We start from the raw sequence: 21,713 nt of genomic DNA on the forward strand, positions 1-21,713 counted from the left end.
CCGCCGTGTTTTATATTTGAGAGCTGTTGCTTTGCAGATGGCATACTGTACTTACTGGTTCGAGGATTCCGTCGTCAAAATTTGAAAATTCGAATATTTTAGACCACGCCCATTCAATATTAAAACACCTATATTGTTTTCTCTGAACATGCTGAACGCCTAATTTTTTCAGAGACGGTAGATTATCAAATGTTGCATATGATCTGAAAACATGAGGCAAAACAGATTAGAAATGACGAAGTTATCAAGCATTTTCTGTATCTCGTTAACAATATTGACTGGGTGATTATGTGACACCGTGACACGACACCTTAATTGGGCACCCTTAACAATTCCCATAATGTTTAACGGGGTAGTTAACGGGGGCACCTTATCACGTGATTAGGTAAACCAATCACCTGATCACACGTAATGAATAAACTCGTTATGCTTCATATCTCGGTCATCTGAGAAGCTACAGTTCTAATTCTTTCAGGACAAACGTAATTCGAATGGCCAAACACAATTCAATAACATTTAGCTTGATCCGACTATCCAAACTATCAAATAAATGTGAAAATGAACCTCCATTTGAAAAAAATGAACGCGAATATTTTTCGAGTTGACAAATTCCTCGAACCAGTGGTGGTACTAAGTCATACCAGAAAGAAGTATTTAAATTGGGCAATCAGTGACTGAGCTATAAAGGCCAACGTATGGGTACTGACTTTTGGCCCACCCTGTATGTATATATGTGTTTTAGTTTATCCGTACCATTTTACTGACAGCACGGCATCAACTTTAACGCGACTTTCCGCAAAAACCGTAAAAGATACACACCTGAAACTTTTTTGACTGGGTCAAATGTTTTAAGTTTAATGGCCTCCAAGACCAAATCAGCATGAAAAAATAAAAAATAGGCCAAGAAATAGGAGTTTTAGAGCCCAAAATTTGGACCCCCAAGTGGTGTCAAAAATGCGAATTAAATAGGTAATAATTATTTTAGTCTATTGAGTCTTGACGCCATTTTAGGGTTATACGGGTTCCTGCTAGTTAATATAAATCAGACTCTTATAATTTGATTAAAAACTTAATTGTGCCTCAAAAATACAATAGTTTTAATTAAATGACTATGATTACAAATAATACAAGTACAATAAATCTCTTAAATTCAATCTAGAAGTACAAAATTCGTAATTGTAATAAGTTAGCGACAACGAATAACGATTAGATCTGAGCTTTAGCTGTAGCTGTAAGTGTAAATGAATAGTAGTGTAACATTAACAACTATGAACTCAGAACTATAAGTATAACGTAGAAAAAACTGCTCAATGGGGGGGGGGGGGGGGGGGGGGGGGGGGGGGGGCAAGGTCAGTACACATACGTCAAGCATAAAGAGCTTATTCATTATGCGGGATCAGGTGGAAATCGTGCAGAGGCAAGGCCAAGAGCACGCTATCACATGATTCATGATTACCCGTTCAATTTTGCTAACGATAAACAGATCGTTTGTTAACTTCGTTATTTTAAATCCATTTCGCGCCATCTTTTTAGATCGTTTTTTCAAATTGGCGACAAATTCCTCGAATGAGTAGTTACATCAACCATCTCACATCTGCAAAGTTACAGGTCTCAAATCACTCACAGTCAGCCGCTCTGGCATGGTTAAACACCTTCCTTGTGTTGTTGGTTAATCATATGAGCGGGATATAAATACCTCATTTCATTTCAAATATGAATCATAGCTATGTTATATAAGGCCTCCCCCCGGCCACTGTACATCAATATGCTTGTTTCATCACTCGAATGCATCAACTTCATCAAAACCTTATGGCCATGATTGAGGGTCAAATGTTTTGTACGCCTTAGAAACTGATTAAATTTAATGACACCATTAGACAAATTATAAATTTACAGCTAATAGCCTAATAAGTTACATCGGAATAAAACTACAGAAATAAACGTTCATTGTCTCACTTTAACTTTAAGCGTTCACAGTTCATTCTTAGCATTTTAAATATATGTGAAAAAACTTTTTCGATCATCTGAAACTTGTCCACTGACATGATTTCGTCACCATGGTTACGGTGTTATCACAATGGTAAAGGTTTCGCTCAGTCACTGGTACCTGCGTGTGTATAACTGCCTGCAATATGCTTTACTATCAGCATCAAAGCGACTAAAGTCTGTTTCTTTAAGTCTTTAGGAATTATGTAAATAAAAGTGGTAAATAAAAATGTAGATAAATCTAAAAGCAGTTGAAAAACATTTCAAATTCACACTCCCAAACTTAACATATTCTAAAGTTGAATTTTAAACACATAATTTACACATGTAGATTGTAAAACTAAAACACGCTATCATTCAACATTTAACACGCAACATTGATGATCAACAGACGTCAGATTATAAGCTGCCGTGACGTCACACCCAGGCAACGTGACGTCACACCACATGTAGATTATCAACTGCTGAACGCAGATCGGTCAGTTTTCCACTTGTTAGTTTCAGAAAAGAGACCCAAGTCTCTAGCAAGTGACCTAGTAGAGAGCCTGACATTGACCATTCCTCGGTTTCTCACTGCTGTAGGACTTGTTCTCAGGGCGGAGGCATCTAGGGTGGGCAACTGACGGGAATAACTGGGGTGTCCGCGTTAAGGGACAGTATGGTTAGAAAAAGTAGAAGGCAATATGTTTTTTAGAGGACAACATAGGAGTCAACATAGAGGACATTTAAAGAGGGCAACATAAATGATAATATAGAGGAAAACCTAGAGAGAAACGTAGAGGGTCAATAGAGGAAAATATATGTTTTTAGAGGACAAAATATGGAACAATATTGAGAAAGAGAAAATCGTGCTGGAGGGCAGAATATTATGAAAAATGCATTCATGCATATCTTCTGCTGTCAACTGAATCGTATTTGTAAACATGATGATACCGGATGAATGGTAAAAAGAAATCACGCAAGAAATACACTTGTAAACGTTTATTCAATAATTATTTGAACGATCTGTGCTGTACAATCACTAAACATAGAATCAACTTTATAATTCAGATTAAGACGTATAATGAACGTTAATCACAACGTTGTCACAATTAGTTGAACGAATAGTCTAACCTTGAACTGTTTTGCGGATCAAGATAAAAGTTCCGTTCCCTCGTAGCCTTTTTGTTGGAATCCGTCTCTGAAATTATCAGAGTCCAAACTTGATCGTCGATTCGGTAACAATGTTTTTACCATTTGCAAATGTTTAAATTTCATACACACAACATACACACAACATAAAATTATAATAATATGTAAATTAACTAAGTGACGTTACTAACTTTTGGTGTCAATAGCACTGTCGGATTCTCTGTAGTTACCATACCAGGTCTGATTTGCTCCCAAGGGTAAGTTTGTTGCTCCCTGCAAGTGCAATGTAAGTGTAATGTAAATGTGAATGCAATAACGGTAATTTAAGTGTGATGTAACTGTAAGGCAAGTGCAATATATTAGTGCAATGTAAGTTGTAAATGTAAAGCATGTAAGCTTTATTTCGTAGCTGTTTATGAATTTTGTCAAATGTTTATACAAGTAGAATGAGATAGTTTTGAAATAAAATCAGTTCAACCATCTGATAAATATCCAAACGAACAGAATCACTAATATTTCAATCTTTCAGATTAAACATATATTCTATATGTAAACATGTGGACAACGCAAGAGTTTTCAATCCATCGCCAATCTATAATCATCAAATACAAATATTGATTCGAACACACTTAAAAACAAAAAATTATCTGATTTTTGAACGGTTATTTTGAATTATAGGACATTAAAACAAATTTTCAGATCGATCTTGCTGACATGTGATTAGTTAGCGGAAAGACAGAGGTTCTCACACGTGACAACCTCACACGTGACTTACGAACACGACATTATTCAATGCCGGAACTCTGTACGCTATTTCTATGTCGTGAGGGAGAGCTCGTGAAGACATCTGGAACATTTGGTACCTTTCATAATTCATACGCATAATACGAATTCTTAACATATTTGTTAATTATTTGTTACATATTCGGTACTTATGGTACAATTTTCGATCGAAAATATCTATCGAAATACAGATCACAGCGACATTGGAAGGTTGGAATTTGATGACCCTCCTTCAGCAGTCAGCACATTGCATTGAAGTCATGTAAGACAACCAAAATAAATGGGAAACAGAATGAGAAAGTTAAATAGAAAGAGAAACTTATAACTGATATATAATATAAGTGGAATAAAAAGAGAAACTGTTAAAAACGTGAAATGAACAATACGAATAAAGAATATTTCTTTTATAAAAGAGAAAGTGAAAGTGAAAGTGAAAGTGAAAGTGAAAGTGAAAGAGAAAGCGAAGGAGAAAGAGAAAGTGAAAAGACCACTCACTCGGATAGGGTTTGATTGGTTGGGAACCTGACTGACAAGACCAGAGTGTGCAACTCCGTGTAGTTTATTGCTTATACCCGGCAGATTTGAGCTAGTCGTCTGCTCCACCGGCTGAAATGAGGAAATCGTTCACGTGACGTCATACCACGCGCAGTAACGTCACATCACATGCGCCATGCAATGACGTCACGTATAGCGACTTGACTCTACGAAACTTTACATTTTTTAACATAACCCCTGGTTTTTGGCATTTTATCCCACAAAATAACATACCTGCAAACTAAACAGTTTATTTAGCACTGTTAATGACACTTATAATAAGATAATAACCTGGTAATCGAGGAAGTACATGTCTGCTTTAGCCCGCTCTTCAGCCGAAATGGGGATTCCATCTATAGACAGAAGATTGGGCTGTCTGAATACTAGTAACGGTCTGTGCATTAACCTTCGTGCCACCTGTACGCACAATCATAATTAGTGTTAATACAGCCGATTAATTGATTACTAATTAGTTTTTGTTTATAATTCCACTAACTGGTATTGTTAGTAATTTGCAGTCGAGTTGATACTCTGTCAGCGCTTCTTAGTCAAATATTTTGTATTCAGCTACTTAAACCGAGGTTGTGAAATTGTAGAAAAAATAGTAAATACCGGGTTGTTGGTAAGAGATATTTCTTTGAGCGCTGGTAAACATTCCAACTTTTCTAGCTCCGCCAAGTCCTGAAATAAAGGCTTTTTTAGGACAATAAGTTCGTGAAAATGTCTCGCTTTACACTTTACAATAGGTAAAAAGGGTTTTATTTATCGCAACTCTTGTCAAGAATTTCCTTGATTTGATTCTAATTGAATCGAAATTAAAAGATATTGACAAACACAAAGCAAACTTAATAAATTAATTTTAACTTCGTGATAAGCTCAACTTCAAGTAACATAATGAATAATCTGGTAGCCTGCCTTAGAGGTGTTATAATTGTCAACGTCATATGTGCAAAAAGTATTCATCAAATGTATGTCAGGGTCATTATCGAACGTAATGCTTTGAAACAGGAAATAAATGTTCCAGTCGTTTTATTTTGTGATGGCTAAACTCCAACTCCATTTTAATGTTTTGACTGAACAGGACTAGTTTAAAATTACGTTTTTATCTGACATTTCAGTCGAAATCAAATCTGTTACAAATATTCGACGCTTAATAACTGGATTTGTAAGGCGCGTGTCACAGAAATAGTTGGACTTAAAATGTTATTAGAAAACAATTACACTAGAAAAAAACCAATTTACACACCAAATTCTAGAGGAAGATAATTGGGATGTGGCGTAATCAAGATTTATGATTGTAATTAGTATAAAATAATAATTATTGTCTAACTAAACTCTAGATGATCTCTAAAACATTGACACTGTTTAAATAATAACGCTACCACGCTAATAAATCAAGTGAAGTTGAAATGAGTACAAAATTACCCACTTATAACTTTATAAAATGTCAAATGATGAGTAGTTCGCTGTTTATTAGTCTCATGATTGAAATACTGATAGTTGGATAATATCCGGTTGGAAGAGACAAGGACCTTGTCTCTCCTTGTCTCTTCCAGCCGGATATTATCCAGATATCAGTATTTATAAAATATCATACACTAGATCTATCATTAGCACTACCGTTTGCTCACATCTCATATCTGTTGATCATCATTCCCAACCTTTTCTGATGACGTGATTAAATTGACTGACTTTATTTTACTGAAATTCTATCATTAAATCCATTTGAGGTCGTACTATATTATAATTGGTTTTTTCTGCTTTTTTTAGTCATTTCATATATCAAAACCCTGCAGGAAATTACTCATAATCTCAGCTTGATTTATGAAGACGTTACAACGAAATCATCAAATTAATTGATTGCAGAATTAGGAAATTAATTCTATAATTTCGAAATTTGCAAGCTAGAAGTAAAATCGTCTCATTGGTTATAAAACGTACATCATGAATTGGCTGATTCAGGTAGATCGTTCCAGATTTATCTCATTGACATCCGGGCCTCTCCCAAGGTTTCTATTGGTCGAGAGAACGTTTTCTCATCGCTGAATGGCCGTTAAATTGTATTGCTTTAATACATCTCTGTATATTGTCTGAACTAGGCTTTATCAGTAATGCTTTATACATTCTGCCCTCATTTGGGAAACGTTTTCTCTTTCACAGCTGCTAATTTAACAATTTTATCAAGCTTTAAAAAAAATTGTAACTTCGGGTAATATTGTTTCATGATATGCATTATTATTAAACTCAATTTGAATTCCCAAAAAACCTCTACAAATTTCCCGAAGAATCTTGCCTGTGTATGCATTATGCACCTGAATAAAATTTGTGCAGTTTTTGAAAATCTCGAAAACGAGGACGAAAAATTCACTTCAGATTAAGTGAAAGACTAACCGTTATTTCTTAAATCATCCATTTATCATAGTTTTGTTTACTGTAGAAAATTTTGTTTCATGACCAATCAATTCAATCAATTTAATGCTATTTGATATTTCGGTTATCGGTGTAAGGATAATGCGTTGTTGTTATTTGACAAGAATTTGAATTAGAAAAAAATGAAGGTCTATAGAAACTTTAAATATCACCAACCTGAATTCGATTCATTCCTAAGTAGAGTCTTTGTAACTTTTGGAGAGGGTGGAAGTTGGACAAACTCTTTAACCTGCGTATGAGGTTTTATTAACTAGTTCCGGAGACCAAATAAAATGCACGATGATCCAATATCTAAGCGAGGTCCCTCTTACTTTTAATTTCACTTTCAACATCTACATTAACCTACATAACACTATTAAGAATCATTTCCACTTTCACTTTCACATTGAGTAACTTCCTGTCCAGATGAGGTTGGGAGAGCAGATGAAAAGCACCATGTTTCAAGCAATGTCCCGGATAACCGAGTCGTTTGAGAGTGTGGGAAAGAACACAGAAGCTGAGGAGGACACGGGAAATGCGGACAACTACTCTGTCAGAGAGGCTAGGTCACGTGATAATTGGAAGATTTATGAGCTCATGTCTTCCTTCTTCCCTGAGGACGGGGAGTCCCAGGAGGAGAGCAGTAAGTGTGACGGAGAGACTATTGTATCTGCTATATAATCTACTGAGAACTATTTAGATACTATAATTAAATAATGATCTAATACTAATTAGTTACTATAATTAGAGCAGGTGGTTCACACTTTATCTTATGATATCTGAACCCTGTTAACTAATTATTATAATTAACAAATTAGGTGAACTATAGGGGCTAGGTGGCCTAGTGGTTAGAGCATCCGCCTTCTGCACAGAAGGTTCAGGGTTCGAATCCCAGTGTCACCTAGTCTAGGGAGTAGCTAAGGATCCATTGGATCTATGCGATGAGCGATCTCCTCGGTCGACTCAGTCGAATGATAGGAAACTTAATTGAGGGTTAAATGAGGAGGGGTACCTGTTAAAAGTTCAAGAAACTTCCTAGGATACCCCTTCAGTGCATACTGTAAACATAGTGCTATTATACTATAACTATCTTCCCTCAGAGCTATACTTCTCGGAACACGATCTCCTGGAAGCTTTGTTCCATCCTAATCCAGTCACCCAATCTATAGTGGCTGTCTATAACTCACAGGGAAATGAAATACTGGTGGGCTACTGTCTTTACAACATTGTTAAGATGGACACAATCTTCCTTCTTGTAGAGGACATCTTTGTACATCCTACGTTCAGGTAACACCAACTTATTTCTTACAGAGGAGATTTTTTCGCTCTATCCCCTCAGCTTTCTCGAGAAATTTTTCAGCAATAGAACAGATCAATGTATAACCAGATCTCAAAATCCCACTCTGAGTAGCTTTTTTCTTGTTTTGGAGAAATTACTAATATTATAACAAACTGACCCATCCAGAGATACGTGGGTATCCAGAAAGATGCTAGCTTACATCCAGAACAAGTTGGTATCTCTACTTAAAGCTACGGAGGAACCATATAAGATATTGAGGTTAGTAACGCACAATCATCTCACAATTTCTGTTACTTTGTCATTCAGAGAATTCAAAATATACGTAGGTAATACTTTTTGTAAACTTTTTATACGCTGTTTATACGCTGTTTATCTGTTTACAATGTAAAATGTACAGATGGGACGCTAATGATTACAAGGACAAGAGAGTTAACTTCTACAGCAAACACGGAGCCAGATTATTTGCGGACTACAAGCCGGTTCTAAAGGAGGAGCAAGAAAAACAGGACACGGTTAGTGGGGGGGGGGGGGGGGTGACACGGTTAGTAGGGGGGGGGGGGGGGGGGGGTTTGACACGGTTAGTAGGGGGGGGGGGGGGGTGACACGGTTAGTGGGGGGGGGGGGGGGGGGTGGGGGTGACACGGTTAATGGGGGGGGGGGGGGGGGGTTACAGTACACTGATAACTGAACCTCACCACAGAGACCACGTGTGCACCACTTTTCAGAGAAATGTGATTCATTCGACATTCTCTAAACTCTCCTAATTTAGACACTTGATAGTTCCTTATTATCACATATTATGTTATATATGTATATCGATATTACTTTGCACCCTGTAACCCCAACCCCTAACGTAACCCCCACTGCACTCCCCCCCTCCCCCATCTCTAACCCACACTCTTGTCCCAGTTAACGTACGACGTGTTACCCTGCAACGTAAAGGGACTGAAGAAGAACAAAACACTAGCAAACATGAAACTGTCATCCAGTCCCCACAGACAGCCACTGTGCAGGGAGAGGTGTAGATCACTTGTACCCACTGACACTACTAAAAATGCTTTGTGATCGGGAGTGAAAGTGAAAGTGAAAGAGAAACTGATAAAAAGTATTGAACAGTGGACAGTTGATTAGAGTTCGTTTTATTATGTTATGTTTTTTTTCCTTGAAATTTGAATATATTATATGTGCTATTTGAACAATCAGAAGTCTTTAGTTGTGAAGGTTAAATGTTATTTGCAAATTAAAAGTAGAATAACTCACCTATTTTCTTCAATGTGTAGTTCGAGTAAATTCCATTGATCACAGAATGACGTTTCTGACAAACACTGAAAAATGATTAATTAACTTCATTTTACGAATCTTAATGCTCGCTCAGTCAGAAAAGACAGACTTTTGAGCCGATTAAAGATACAGCTATACTCAATACTACTTAGCGATCTGCCATCGTAAAAAAATGTATTTACAACTGTCAGTTTCTCAGCTCTTTTGAATAGGAATTGTTCTTCTTTGAACCGATATGATCGCATTATTATAACAGTAATTATATTAATTTAAATGTAATCAACCCATCAAAAGGACACTTTTGTATTTTATATCAAACTATTTTTGATTTAGATCAAGCGGCAAGCTTTCAAGTTGAAGGTCTGAGACACTACATGAACAGCTTGTTTCATATAGGCAGCTGGCAAATTTCTAATTACTGGACACATCTTCATGGATAAGATGTTATTGGATGTTGAATGAATGTAGAAGATGTTGTAGTATTTACTACTATGTATTTAGTTACTTCAATTTTGTCATGCATGGTTAAGAGTGCCGCGCGCGCAAAACATGTTATACACGCTGAATCAGCAGTTTATTTACACTATACTTAAGGACAATGTTTGCTAGTACTTTGGCGACCTTTGCAGAATTGTTGCTGTTAACACAGTCTTCAAAAATATTGTCGTTTTAAAACCATGTGCTTTGTGAAATCATCGATATTTTGTGCATGTCGTAGAGTTTCCTTTCTTTTTAGTATACTGAAGAAACTTTAATTGCGCGATCTCAAATCTTTAAATTTGCACAATAAGAACTGACCACTTACCTTAATTTTGTTTCTATCTAAAACTAGTTCTCTTAGTTCTTTAACTTGGTTGAGTCCTTCAACATTTACAATGTCATTCCCTGTAAATTGCATAAGTCACAGATTATCCTGATAACTAGAAATAACTAGAAATCGGCGCCTATCAGAATTCAGACAAACACAATGGTAAATAACCACAATATTTAAACGAACATAACACAACTGCAATAAAATACGTTTATTCGAAGTAACTGTACAGTTTGTGTGGTTGTTAATCAAGCTCAAGGTCACCGTTGACCTGGTTATCTTTAACCACGTTTGTGTAACAATATCATATACAATATACATTTGACTTGTAAAGTATTGTTTTGAGGTGAGGGTTGTCATGGTAACACTATAACTACCGTATATAAAGACAATTAACAGCGTATTATTTTACTTGCCTTGTAAGAAGAGACTTTTTAAGTTTGGTAGTCGGTATAGTTGAAGTAAAGTTAGGTTTGAAATCCCGTTGTACCTGCATAAAATAATATTACACTTCATAGGATTTACACTGGATTTACACAGGATTGGCGTTTTAAATTGACTGTGATAGTTGCTTTGGTACAAATGTATGGTTGATTGGTGTTCAACAAGGTTGTACTTTAAACCATATTCAAGAAAGCTATGTAATATCAAGCTATATTAAGTGGCTTTCAACTAACCCCAGATGTAGGACCTCTAATTTGGGCATAACAGGAACTGTGTCTAGTTGAGGAGGTGGGGGGTCCCTCCCCTTACCCCCCGGGGGTTTACCACTCAGAGTTTCAATGTTATTGTGATTTAAACACAAGACCTTCACATTCTCTAGTTGTATTAGACCCCCAAATGATGTCAGCGCGTTACCTTCTAGGTTTATACTGAAAACATAGAGGATATTATAAGTTAAACAATTTAAAGATTATAATCATATAGTAATATCTAGGTCGTGGAGCCACGACCTAGATATCCAGTTGGAAATATCCAGTTGGTATCTATTATCTAATGGATCATTATATCATATTAAGTTTCACTGTTTACAGTGAAAGTAGGAAAGTAAAAAAATTGATAAGTTTTGGTTTAACTTGAGAGCATAATATATTATTACAAATTGATGTTGAAAAATATCCGGAACATAACAGACAAACACTGCAACAAACCTTCTAAGGTGTTTAAAGCGAGCTCCGTTCCCCAGATCAATAACTCTTATACTCAGATTAGGGAAGTCTATCTCCCTCACTTCTAAGAAGTTACTGTGTCCCAGATGTTCTGCTATGAAGTCTTCACATAACCTGAAAGTGTGGGAAATGAGACGTTTAGTTATTACTTATTAGTCACATGAGATATCAATAGAAACACTAAGAGTCACGATGCATTGATCACGTGATCCGCATAAAGACCTATGAGAAGAAAATATATAACAAATAATTATGCAATCCTTCATTTTATTTTAAAGTATATTATATAATTCTTCTCGATACATAAATTTGATATTTACTACGTGACTCACAAAAGGTACAAAGGTACAAAGGTACAAAGGGTACAAAAGAAACACTATATAAAACACAAACCTGCCACCATAGTTCTCTTTTGCAGTAGCTACCTCAGAGGATTCAATAGCAGAACCATCCAGCGCTCGTAAACTCTTCAGATGGTAGATGACAAAGGAACGATAAGCTGACATGTTGTCTACTATTGGATTACCGTACATGTCCAGAATTAGCAGCGAGGGTAGACTCTGTGATAGGGATACAAGCTTATCAATTAATTTGTAAATTAGTAACTAATAAATTGTATGGATTGTTAAGTAACCAGAATTATACAACAATTATACAGTTTACAAGTTACTGTAGCTACCTTCAGCATGAATACGTCGTGACTGCTCTGGATACAGTTGTTACCAACGTACACCTCTATCAGGGAGGGAATCTGCAAATAGTATGATCATGAATATTGAATACAGATTACATGGTGATATTCCTCAACTTTGTTAGGGTTATGATATATATGAATTACAACGATAAAATAGATATTAATGCTTTATTTCTCAACTCTAGCCTCGCTGACGAACCACCACTTCGGTATATTCCGATCAAAGTCGGTTATTGAAGGGCGCTGCCCTACCGCGTCATGCCTGAACTCTCAATTCTTATGCATTTCTTAGGGAGATCTTGAGCAGAGCTACGAGCTGCAAAGGATTGGGATCGTACGACAAAGCCGGTTGGTGACCGGCTACGATCTGAATTTTAAGAAATTTTCATAGCCAGCTTATACTGTCCAGAGCTAAGAGCTTGCAGCCAAATAAATATTTCTTACTATGCAGACATATATAATATATTATATAGAATAATATTTTAAAATAAAAAATTTGTGGACGCAAAGCTTGCCTTACGTGAATATAGACCAATGAACAATATGTTCTGAAAATGAAGCCATTCCATCAACCAAGGCTTGCCGACAACAAGTGATTGGCTCAGATAGACGGCTGGTAATTTGTCCATGTTGAACGCGTGGCATTTGTTAACGTTATTGACGTGAGAGGAAGCTTTTAGATCACCTCATTAATTCTAAACTATGTTGGTGTTTGGACCTCCTCCCCCTCCCCACACCTTTGCTTGCGCTTTTAGACCTCTCGTTTAGCATACTCAGTTATTGATAGACTCAACTAGCATTCTTCCTTCTAAACGACCCTAGAAATTAAACATTTGTTGAAGTACGTGATACACAGCTGACCATTTATTCTTCCAGGAATGTAGAAACGATGTCAATGTTTCAGCTGTTCTTCCTACAAATCATCTCGCTGTCTCTCTGTAGTAAGTTGCCTGACATGATCAATATCATCACTCATAACCGGTGGAAAAGGGCGCAATTTAATCCTACAAATTCTATCAAGTTATTTGAAAAATAAACTTTAAAGACATGGCTAGACCTTTTCAATATTCATCAGCAAAATATTCCAGCCTTTTATTTTCAGTAACAAGAGAGAGACTCGCTGGCGAGGTAACTCCAGTAAGCTCTAGACAATCCAGCACAATTGATGGACAATATGCCTACCTTGCTATAGACCTGGACCTGGAAACCTACTCCCGCACACAACCGGATGGCAACGGATGGTTACAGTTAAGCCTTGACCAGGAACACTGTGTTAAACAAGTGAATGTCTACAAAAGCTCTGGTGGTCTTAGCTACACCTGGACCTGCTCTGAAAAAGACTGTGAGGGTAGCAGATCCAGTATCACCCTCGCAGTCTACACAAGTAAAGCTTCTCCAGACCAACCCCGCCTTCTATCTGGCTGTAAATATGGAAACAGGGTGAAGCTCATTATGAGTAGTACGATTGCTGTATTTGAGATAGCGATAATAACTGAAACAGCTAAAAAAGGTAACAGTCACATTTCTCGGTTAACCTATTTTTCCCTGGCATCTTTAACCTTTACGTCTGCAAAATTCAGACACAAAATTTTGGCTCAACATATTTGAGACGAAAAATTTGAGCACGGAACAATTATTTGATTTACCACCGGCCACGACAAAAAAATACCCCCCCCGCCCCCCCCCCCCCATTAGATTTTGCCGGGAGTCTCCCCAGTCCTGGCAGAAGAAAGCATCCCTGGCCCGGCCAAAATCTTACCCACTCAATACACATAACTCAGATATCTTTAACAGTCGAGTCAATCTTAGAAGGGCCACCTGGTGGCCCGGCCACCATCCAAATGGACAAATCCTCTGAAAACGAGTCTGGATCTGATAACCTTGTAGATGGGCCTGGGTACTTTATCAGAACCAATGATTCCACATGACTACCAGAATTTACCAGCCTGATCCTTTTAATTAGCCCAATCATTTAAAAAATAAATATAAAATATAATATAGATATGATTATTTAATTACTGATACAATAACAATTAACATGGAACCTGAAGACCAGTCAAGTTCTGTAAGTTGTTGTTCTCCAGGCTGACATGCCACAGTTTCGTCAGTTTCTCCAGACCCGCTCCTTCCAATGACACTATTATGTTATTAGACAGGTGCAGTACTTGCAACTTTGTCAACCGTGCCAATCCTGCAGATCAATTAGTATTATAAGATATCAAATCGTTAATTGACCTTGTTAAATGTTTGTTTATCCATCAATAATCTTATCAACCAGCCTTAATTATCAGTTAATTATCTATCTATTCATGAAATGTACGTGACATGTGGGGGTTTTAAGTAAAAGTGAAAAGTGAAAATGTTGTTATGGAACAGATCAAAGAACCAACAGAATGAGAGTGAACTTTGAGATATTATTGTGTAGTTACTACTACCATTACCGAATACAGAGCCGTTGCTGCCTGAAGCTACTAGTACTTGCTAAAATCTTCAAAAAACTAAATCATGTTACATTAGTGTACTAAGTAAAAGTAATAGTAACAAAAAGTATAATATCGATAAAACATAATATATATACAGAAACCTTCCACTTTGGAGATACAGTTTCCAGCGAGTGAGAGTTCCTCCAGTTTTGTACACGAGTCTAGTCCCTCTATCTTTGCTATCTCATTATTCTCGAAACTGGCCCACTGCAAACGATAACGTAGATTAAAAGCTACTGAAAGGTCGCTCTTGCAACAGTTTATAGTGTAAGAGATTCAACAGTTTCAAGATCAGCTCTAGGCCATAACACTCTAAGCCATAACACATTAACACTCAAAGTTAAGCTATTAATCAAGTATATTTGGGATTAAACATATTGTATTAATTGTATTTAAAACAGTAGCAAAGCAGCAACAATAATGTCTACCTTGAGGTTCTCCAGTTTGTCGAGGTTGCTGAGTTTACAAATGTGTTGGTCGTCCAGGCAGAGGGAGGTAACTTTACTCCACCACAGTGGGTCTAACTCATTACTCTCCGGTTTTAGGGAACTGGGCAATTATATTCATAACTAAATAGTAAATAATGTCAAAATAAAACTGTGAATTTCTCTCTAAAAAATAGATTAGGAACGAACTACATATTATAGAAATATTTCCTAAGATGAGGGAACCAGTAACTTACAGTTTGTAACTGAGACACTGAGCAGTAGACTTGAGATCCAAAGTTCGAGGTGGAGCCTGTGCGGTCTTGCAACATGTTTGGAGGGTCCCTACTGAGATACGACTGAAAGAGATACCAAGTTTTATTACTACACTCATGGAAATAATTACTTCAATTCATCATATATTATCTTTTCATAGATTCGTAGAAACCTTTAGTTTGAATTTGGGGGCAAAGTCAGAATGCAATCACCTCAACCTGTGGGTAAGGTCGCAGTTATCTTAGTAAATAGTAAATAGTACATAAATAGTACATAAATAGAACCTCATAGATGCAAGATGAGCAGCTTGAGTCAGCTCCTCCTCCCTGACCATCTCCCCATCCAGTACAGTCAGTCCTTTTAACCTGCCGATCACCCTGACTCTGAGTCCATCATTCTTAATCCAGGGGTTATGTCTCATGTCCAGTGTTTGAAGAGAAGGTGTGTGCTTCCTCATCGTGTGAACCTCTTCTCGGGATATCGTCAGAAGGTTCCAACTAGCGAGTAATTTAGCGGTTAATTGGGTAATTTACTAATTGGATTATTCGTAAACCAAATCTTTGACAAAATCTACATTCAACATTCAACTATGATGATAAAAGAGGTAACGTCCAACTGACGTAAATATTATCATAAATATTATGTTTATTTATTTTTAAACGGAGCAGAACCTTATATTAAGAGTTTTAAGATTGGTGAGGCTCCGAAGTCCTTCAAGAGTTGTAAGACCATTAAAACTGATATCGAGGTCTTCCAGACTATCCATGTGATGAAAGTCTTCTAGACCCTCCAACTGGTTGAAACTCAGTACCAACTTCTTTAGGGTCGGGTGTGCTGACAGCTGTTTTACACTTCTTAAACCCTGAAAGTGAAAGATAAATTGAAAGTGAAAGTGAAAGTGAAAGTGAAGAAAGTGAGAGTAGCTAGGGTCCTCAAACTTATATTTGCCATGAACAAGTTTTAAAATGGAAACAAAGGTATCGAAAGTGAATGTTACCTGATTGTGTAAGTTGATTTGCGTTACTGTTTGGAAGTGTTTGGCCGAAGATAACTTCTCTATCCCTCCAATCAACAAATTAGACTCTCTTATCTGGAAATATTAACTATAAAAGGTAGGAAAAAGCAGTGAAAGTTTTTTTAAAATATTAGATTTAGAAAATGACAGTGAAACTAAAAGTGAAACAGAAAGTAAATAACCTTTTCGAAGGTAGGAGGCATGTCGAGGACTTGTTCGTCTGTCTTGACCTCCCTGCACCACAACTCTTCTTGCATGTTATCCGAGGACTGTACTATGGACACCTGTTGTCATGACAACTGTTATTAGTTAACTACAACTTACATTTTCTGATCAGTTTAAATCCCAACTGATGGTAAAGACAGAGCCACTGAGAAACATGATAATGAAAGTGAAAGTAAAAGTGAGACAGACCTCCTCCTTGCCGTTGTTGTAGCAGATAGAGACAGAACCACAAAGGGGTGAGGAGCGAGGGTTTGTGACATACTCGTAATCTACAAGGTACTCCGGGGTAACAAGCTCTTTCATAAACACATACCTGTATTAGTGTTAATTAGCCTGTATTAGTGTTAAATATTAATTAGCCATGATTAGTGTTACTTAACCATGATTATAAGATTTACAACAGTTGATATAATAGTGAAAGCAGTGTTTCCATTTGGCGCTAAATATTATACTTTTAGATATAAACTTTTAGAAAATATGTAAGACTTGTTCAATCGATTTATTTAATTATCGCTAATTAACAACTAATTGACTGTTAATCACCCACCATATACACTGTCTCGAGCTACAATCACAAGCACCACTACCTAAGGAGAAGCTGCGTGGCAGGGCGTCTTTAGTCTTGTAAACACTATCACAGTCGGGGTAAGAGGATTTAGTGAGGGGACAGTGGGACTCTTTAGCTGCCTCACTGGGTACAGAGAGGAGTGTTACAAAGTGTTACAGTGTTACAGAGATAGTGTAACTTTACTAATTAACTTACTAATTAATTACTTTACTAATTAACTGTATCATTTCTTATCGAAGTGGATACTTGATAAATGATTGATCGCTGAAATGACACGGGCCGGTTGATATATACTGGAATATAATATAACCTGGTACATATTTACCCTATCCAAAGACAACAGTGAGGCCCAGAAAATTAGTAACCTGTTTCCTATGTAAGTTTTACAGATAAGAATCTGGCCATGTCTGACTACCTGTTTCCTATGTAAGTTTTACAGATAAGAATCTGGTCATGTCTGACTACCTGTTTCCTATGTAAGTTTTACAGATAAGAATCTGGCCATGTCTGACTATACACGGGTCCGCACTGTCTTCATGGTCCCCCCTCTCTCGCTGCTTCTTCAGGTACTTGATTCGTGGAGCTTCAGCTAGAGACAGCGAGTTACTCAGGGATATGCAGCCGTCACTTCCAGCATCCTGGTGGGAATAGTGTGGTCACTTTCTCTTTCACTAGTTCTCTTTTACTTTATAGATAGTGTGATCAATATCACAGGTATTTTTGATCATATATCACGTAATGTCATTTTAACGTACCAGGTAATGTTCGACGTTTCTGAATCCCCGTTCCAGGATATGGTTGAGACTCCCCACTGATTCAGCTATGTTAGGATTGTGGATATAGAAGAGGTATTCTAACATTCTCTTGTAAGGTACTGACTTCCACGTGACAATGCGCGCGTCAGAGAGTCCGTACTTTGCCAGGTCAGCTGGTGATTCACGTTCTGTGGATACGCCTCGGTGTGACTTTCACTTTCACTTTTAGACGTAATTAAAACTTGATAGAAGATGTCTAACCAAACTAAGATAATTAAAATTGAGAGTTGAAGACTTACCCAGTAGCTCGTCGAGTTTTTCCTCAAATTGAGCGCGAAGAATGCGGTTATGGATGCGGAAGATGCGGTTTATCTTTATTCCAGTTATACCGAGATTCTTGAAGTCGGCAGAACAGAACCGTGACTGGACCAGCTCAGCACACGAATTGTACCTGTAAAGAAAAGTAAAGATGAGAGAAATCAGCTGAATTTATTGCAGAACTGTGATCGAACAGACTCAGCACGAGAAAATAAGGATTAAATTAGTAAATAATATAGAATAATCGAGAACAGAACTGATACTGCCAGTAAAGCGTATCGAATAATTATATTCATATTTCAGAGTGAAAGTGAAAGAGAAACTAACCAGACGTCCCCAACCTGCCCCTCTTCAAGCCTAACATTTCCACCACACTCCAGTTCTAACATGAGTTTGCTGATTGTTCCTTCCACCTCCTTCTCTATGTAACGTCTGCAAATGTACACATAAAATGTTTGAAGTGAAATTTGGACAACTTTTTGATTCTTCGATCGTATTTTTATGCGGTTAATGGAGAATTAATATTTAAGTTTTCAGTTATGAGATGATAATTATGATTAGGAGGCAATTACTTGGCGTTGTGGTGCCACAAGTCTACTTTAGAGATCTCTCTAATCCAATGCTCCACCCTAGCCTCTAAAGCTAGTAACTTGTCAACTATCTGACCATGCTCTTGTTCACCTGCAAAGTGAAGTGAAAGTGAAATAGGGACCTAATAACTTGGAAACTATCTGACCATGCTCCAGTTCATCTGTCGTTATTATCTAGATTACCAATTATCGTGACAACATCACAGTTAATGCTAGTTAAAACAGTAATGCATCAGAGTTAAAACAGATGGAAAATCCCAAAGTGAAAGTGAAATAGAGACCTAATATATTGTCAACTATCTGATCATACTCCTGTTCACCTGCAAAGTGAAAGTGAAAGTGAAATAGTTCAAACCTAATATCTTGTCAACTATCTGACCATGCTCCTGTTCACCTGCAAAATAAAAGTGAAAGTGAAATAGGGTCGTAATAACTTGTCAGTACTATCTGACACGTTCCTGTTCACCTGCAAAATGAAAGTGAAAGTGAAATAGGGACCTAATAACTTGTCAACTATCTGACATACTCCTGTTCACCTGCAAAATGAAATTGAAATAGGGACCTAATAATTTGTAAACTATCTGACATGCTCCTGTTCACCTGCAAAATGAAAGTGAAAGTGAAATAGGGACCTAATAATTTGTAAACTATCTGACATGCTCCTGTTCACCTGCAAAATGAAAGTGAAAGTGAAATAGGGACCTAATAACTTGTCAACTATGTGACCATGTTCATCTGAAGTTGTAGTTACCTAGATGGCTAGATTACCAATTGCTGTATCATGACAGCATCACATCACACATGTAAAGCTATAGAGTTAAAACTGAGGAACTGGTTCGAAAAATCCAAACAGTAGTTCTGGTTCCTCTGAGTATAAGTAGGAAACATTAGAAATTGACTGCACCACAATTAAAATAAAATCGAGCGAAGCGATAAAGTTTATCGGATAAACACAATCAAATAAAATGTAAAAGTCAAAGTCAAATTAAAAGTGAGACTGACTATTCTCGCGATTTTGAATGGGAAACTGACTATTCTCGCGATCGTTTCTGCTCCGGTTGATGTCTCCAATACAACAGTTCATAACGTGTACCCTCTCGTAGGGCAAGGCAGCCAGCTTGTTTCGCTCTTCACACAGTCGCGCTTCCATCTCCGCGCGATTGCGCTGCAGCATCTTCACGCGCATCGTGTAGTACATCTTCTTCTTTTGGACTGTTGCCTGATGAGGACTCAAATTAATCATAACATTGATGATTGATCAACTTTGTGACTGATAGCTTATAGCTATCATATTATAACCTCAGCTTACTTCACAACTAACCTCAGCTAACTTATCACTTAACCTCAGCTTACTTCACAACTAACCTCAGCTAACTTATCACTTAACCTCAGCTAACTTCACAACTAACCTCAGCTAACTTATCACTTAACCTCAGCTTACTTCACAACTAACCTCAGCTAACTTATCACTTAACCTCAGCTTACTTCACAACTAACCTCAGCTAACTTATCACTTAACCTCAGCTTACTTCACAACTAACCTTAGCTAACTTATCACTTAACCTCAGCTAACTTCACAACTAACCTCAGCTAACTTATCACTTAACCTCAGCTAACTTCACAACTAACCTCAGCTAACTTATCACTTAACCTCAGCTTACTTCACAACTAACCTCAGCTAACTTATCACTTAACCTCAGCTAACTTCACAACTAACCTCAGCTAACTTCTGAAGATGACCGTTACTGATGTCAATAGTGTCAAGATGACTGAGGAAGGGGAGGTGGTAGAGAAGGTGAGTAGAGTAGTTACACAGGGAACATACCGGGTTACTTTGGTACAGAGGGTCTTTCAACCCCACAAACCTGCAAATGTTTCAATTTTACTTTTCTGTGAGTTTTTATTCATATTCATATTTTACACTATAGTCGTTAATGGTATGTATATACGGTTTTATTATATATGTGACTGTGTCCGGTGTCACTTTAATATGGGATCGAAATCATTAGCCAACTAACTAACAAAGTAATTACCTTAACTTGGACAGTTCCACAAGATTAGTTAGATCTTTAAAAGAACTGAGCATGTTACCAGACAAGTTCAGACTCTCAAGGTTAGGATGCCCCTTCAGAGAAGATCCTATCTCTGTTATCTTGTTTGAAGCTAAGTTTAGGTCAGTCAGGGACACTAGTTTGGAGATTCCCTCTATCTCTCTGATGAGATTGTTGTTCAGCCATAGGGTATTTAGGTTATATAGATTTGAAATCCCCTGTATCTTTTGTATTTGGTTGGAGTACAAATACAGTTTCCTGAGTGATTTGCACTTTTCCAATCCCTCGAGGGTCCTGATTTTACACTCACAGATCCACAGTTTCTCCAGAGACACACAAGCGGAGAGACCCTGTACTCTATCAAGAGGCAGGCTCATGATCTCCAGTTCTCTGAGTCCGGGAAAGAAGTTGTATCGAATCATTTGGCAGTGTCCGGAGAAGAAATTCTCTAGTCTGGGTACAGACCGCTTCATCATACCTTTTATTATCTTATCGCTACTCAGTCCATTTCGGATACACTAAGAGGAATCTAGTGAAAGTGAAAGTGAAACTTAGTTTCGGTAATATTATCAATTCCATAAGTTGGTACTGTAATAAGAGTATTAGATTTTCAACCGTGTTTCATTTACAATCGAAAAATAAGATTTGAAACAATGAAGATGATGATATCATCTCGGTTACTCCCAAATAATGATAATTAGTTTAATAAAAACTCACTAAGTCTCTGATGATGACCTCCTCCTCCTGGCTTGGAGGCTGAAGAGCCCGATTTTCTTCTTCATTTTCTGAATCCGATGAAACTTGCTGATTATCTTCTATACTCATCCGACTTGTCTTCACAAGATGCTCATGCTATTAGATATTCATACAGTTTGTGTTGAAACGAGCTAAAAACTGAAACACATCAAA

At 37.2% G+C, this 21,713-nt stretch overlaps 2 protein-coding genes across 9 annotated transcripts in view; one reads left to right on the forward strand and one right to left on the reverse strand.

Annotated features, from left to right (window-relative positions):
• Positions 1–21,713, forward strand: part of LOC134823481 (phosphatidylinositol 3,4,5-trisphosphate 3-phosphatase and dual-specificity protein phosphatase PTEN-like) — a 57,730-nt gene that overhangs the window by 20,211 nt on the left and 15,806 nt on the right. The window lies entirely within an intron of this gene.
• LOC134823479 (leucine-rich repeat-containing protein 9-like) lies at positions 1,887–21,687 on the reverse strand. 8 transcript variants are annotated; one of them, XM_063834955.1, is made up of 34 exons: positions 21,522–21,687; positions 20,787–21,322; positions 20,471–20,618; positions 19,786–19,972; positions 19,109–19,147; positions 18,736–18,844; positions 18,491–18,595; positions 18,145–18,296; positions 17,846–18,033; positions 17,556–17,728; positions 17,070–17,213; positions 16,712–16,835; positions 16,480–16,581; positions 16,280–16,372; positions 15,954–16,144; positions 15,567–15,779; positions 15,264–15,365; positions 15,010–15,130; positions 14,683–14,788; positions 14,144–14,289; positions 12,084–12,155; positions 11,798–11,964; positions 11,387–11,518; positions 10,913–11,107; positions 10,652–10,725; positions 10,230–10,309; positions 9,404–9,468; positions 7,021–7,093; positions 5,047–5,115; positions 4,726–4,851; positions 4,396–4,506; positions 3,309–3,390; positions 3,100–3,166; positions 1,887–2,125 (listed from the first exon to the last, which is right to left on the reverse strand). In XM_063834955.1, the coding sequence occupies exons 1-34, from the start codon at positions 21,627–21,629 to the stop codon at positions 2,098–2,100; spliced, it is 4,428 nt and encodes a 1,475-aa protein (XP_063691025.1). In that variant the 5' UTR covers positions 21,630–21,687; the 3' UTR covers positions 1,887–2,097. The 8 variants fall into 8 exon arrangements, with proteins under 8 accessions (XP_063691025.1, XP_063691026.1, XP_063691021.1 ...); XM_063834949.1 differs by having other exon boundaries at positions 1,893–2,618; positions 19,756–19,972; XM_063834950.1 differs by having other exon boundaries at positions 1,894–2,618; positions 21,522–21,652.

Source organism: Bolinopsis microptera, chromosome 11 (assembly GCF_026151205.1).
Source record: "Bolinopsis microptera isolate Bmic1 chromosome 11, MBARI_Bmic_1.0, whole genome shotgun sequence".
NCBI classification, from domain to species: domain Eukaryota; kingdom Metazoa; phylum Ctenophora; class Tentaculata; order Lobata; family Bolinopsidae; genus Bolinopsis; species Bolinopsis microptera.

Excerpts from the sequence above, each read along its gene's own strand:
- LOC134823479 (XM_063834949.1), bottom strand. The coding sequence starts at position 21,629 with ATGAGTATAGAAGATAATCAGCAAGTTTCATCGGATTCAGAAAATGAA. Across the intron at positions 18,596-18,735 it reads TTGTGGCACCACAACGCCAA|ACGTTACATAGAGAAGGAGG; the intron begins GTAATTGCCTCC and ends GTACATTTGCAG. Across the intron at positions 16,582-16,711 it reads ACAACAACGGCAAGGAGGAG|GTGTCCATAGTACAGTCCTC; the intron begins GTCTGTCTCACT and ends TCATGACAACAG.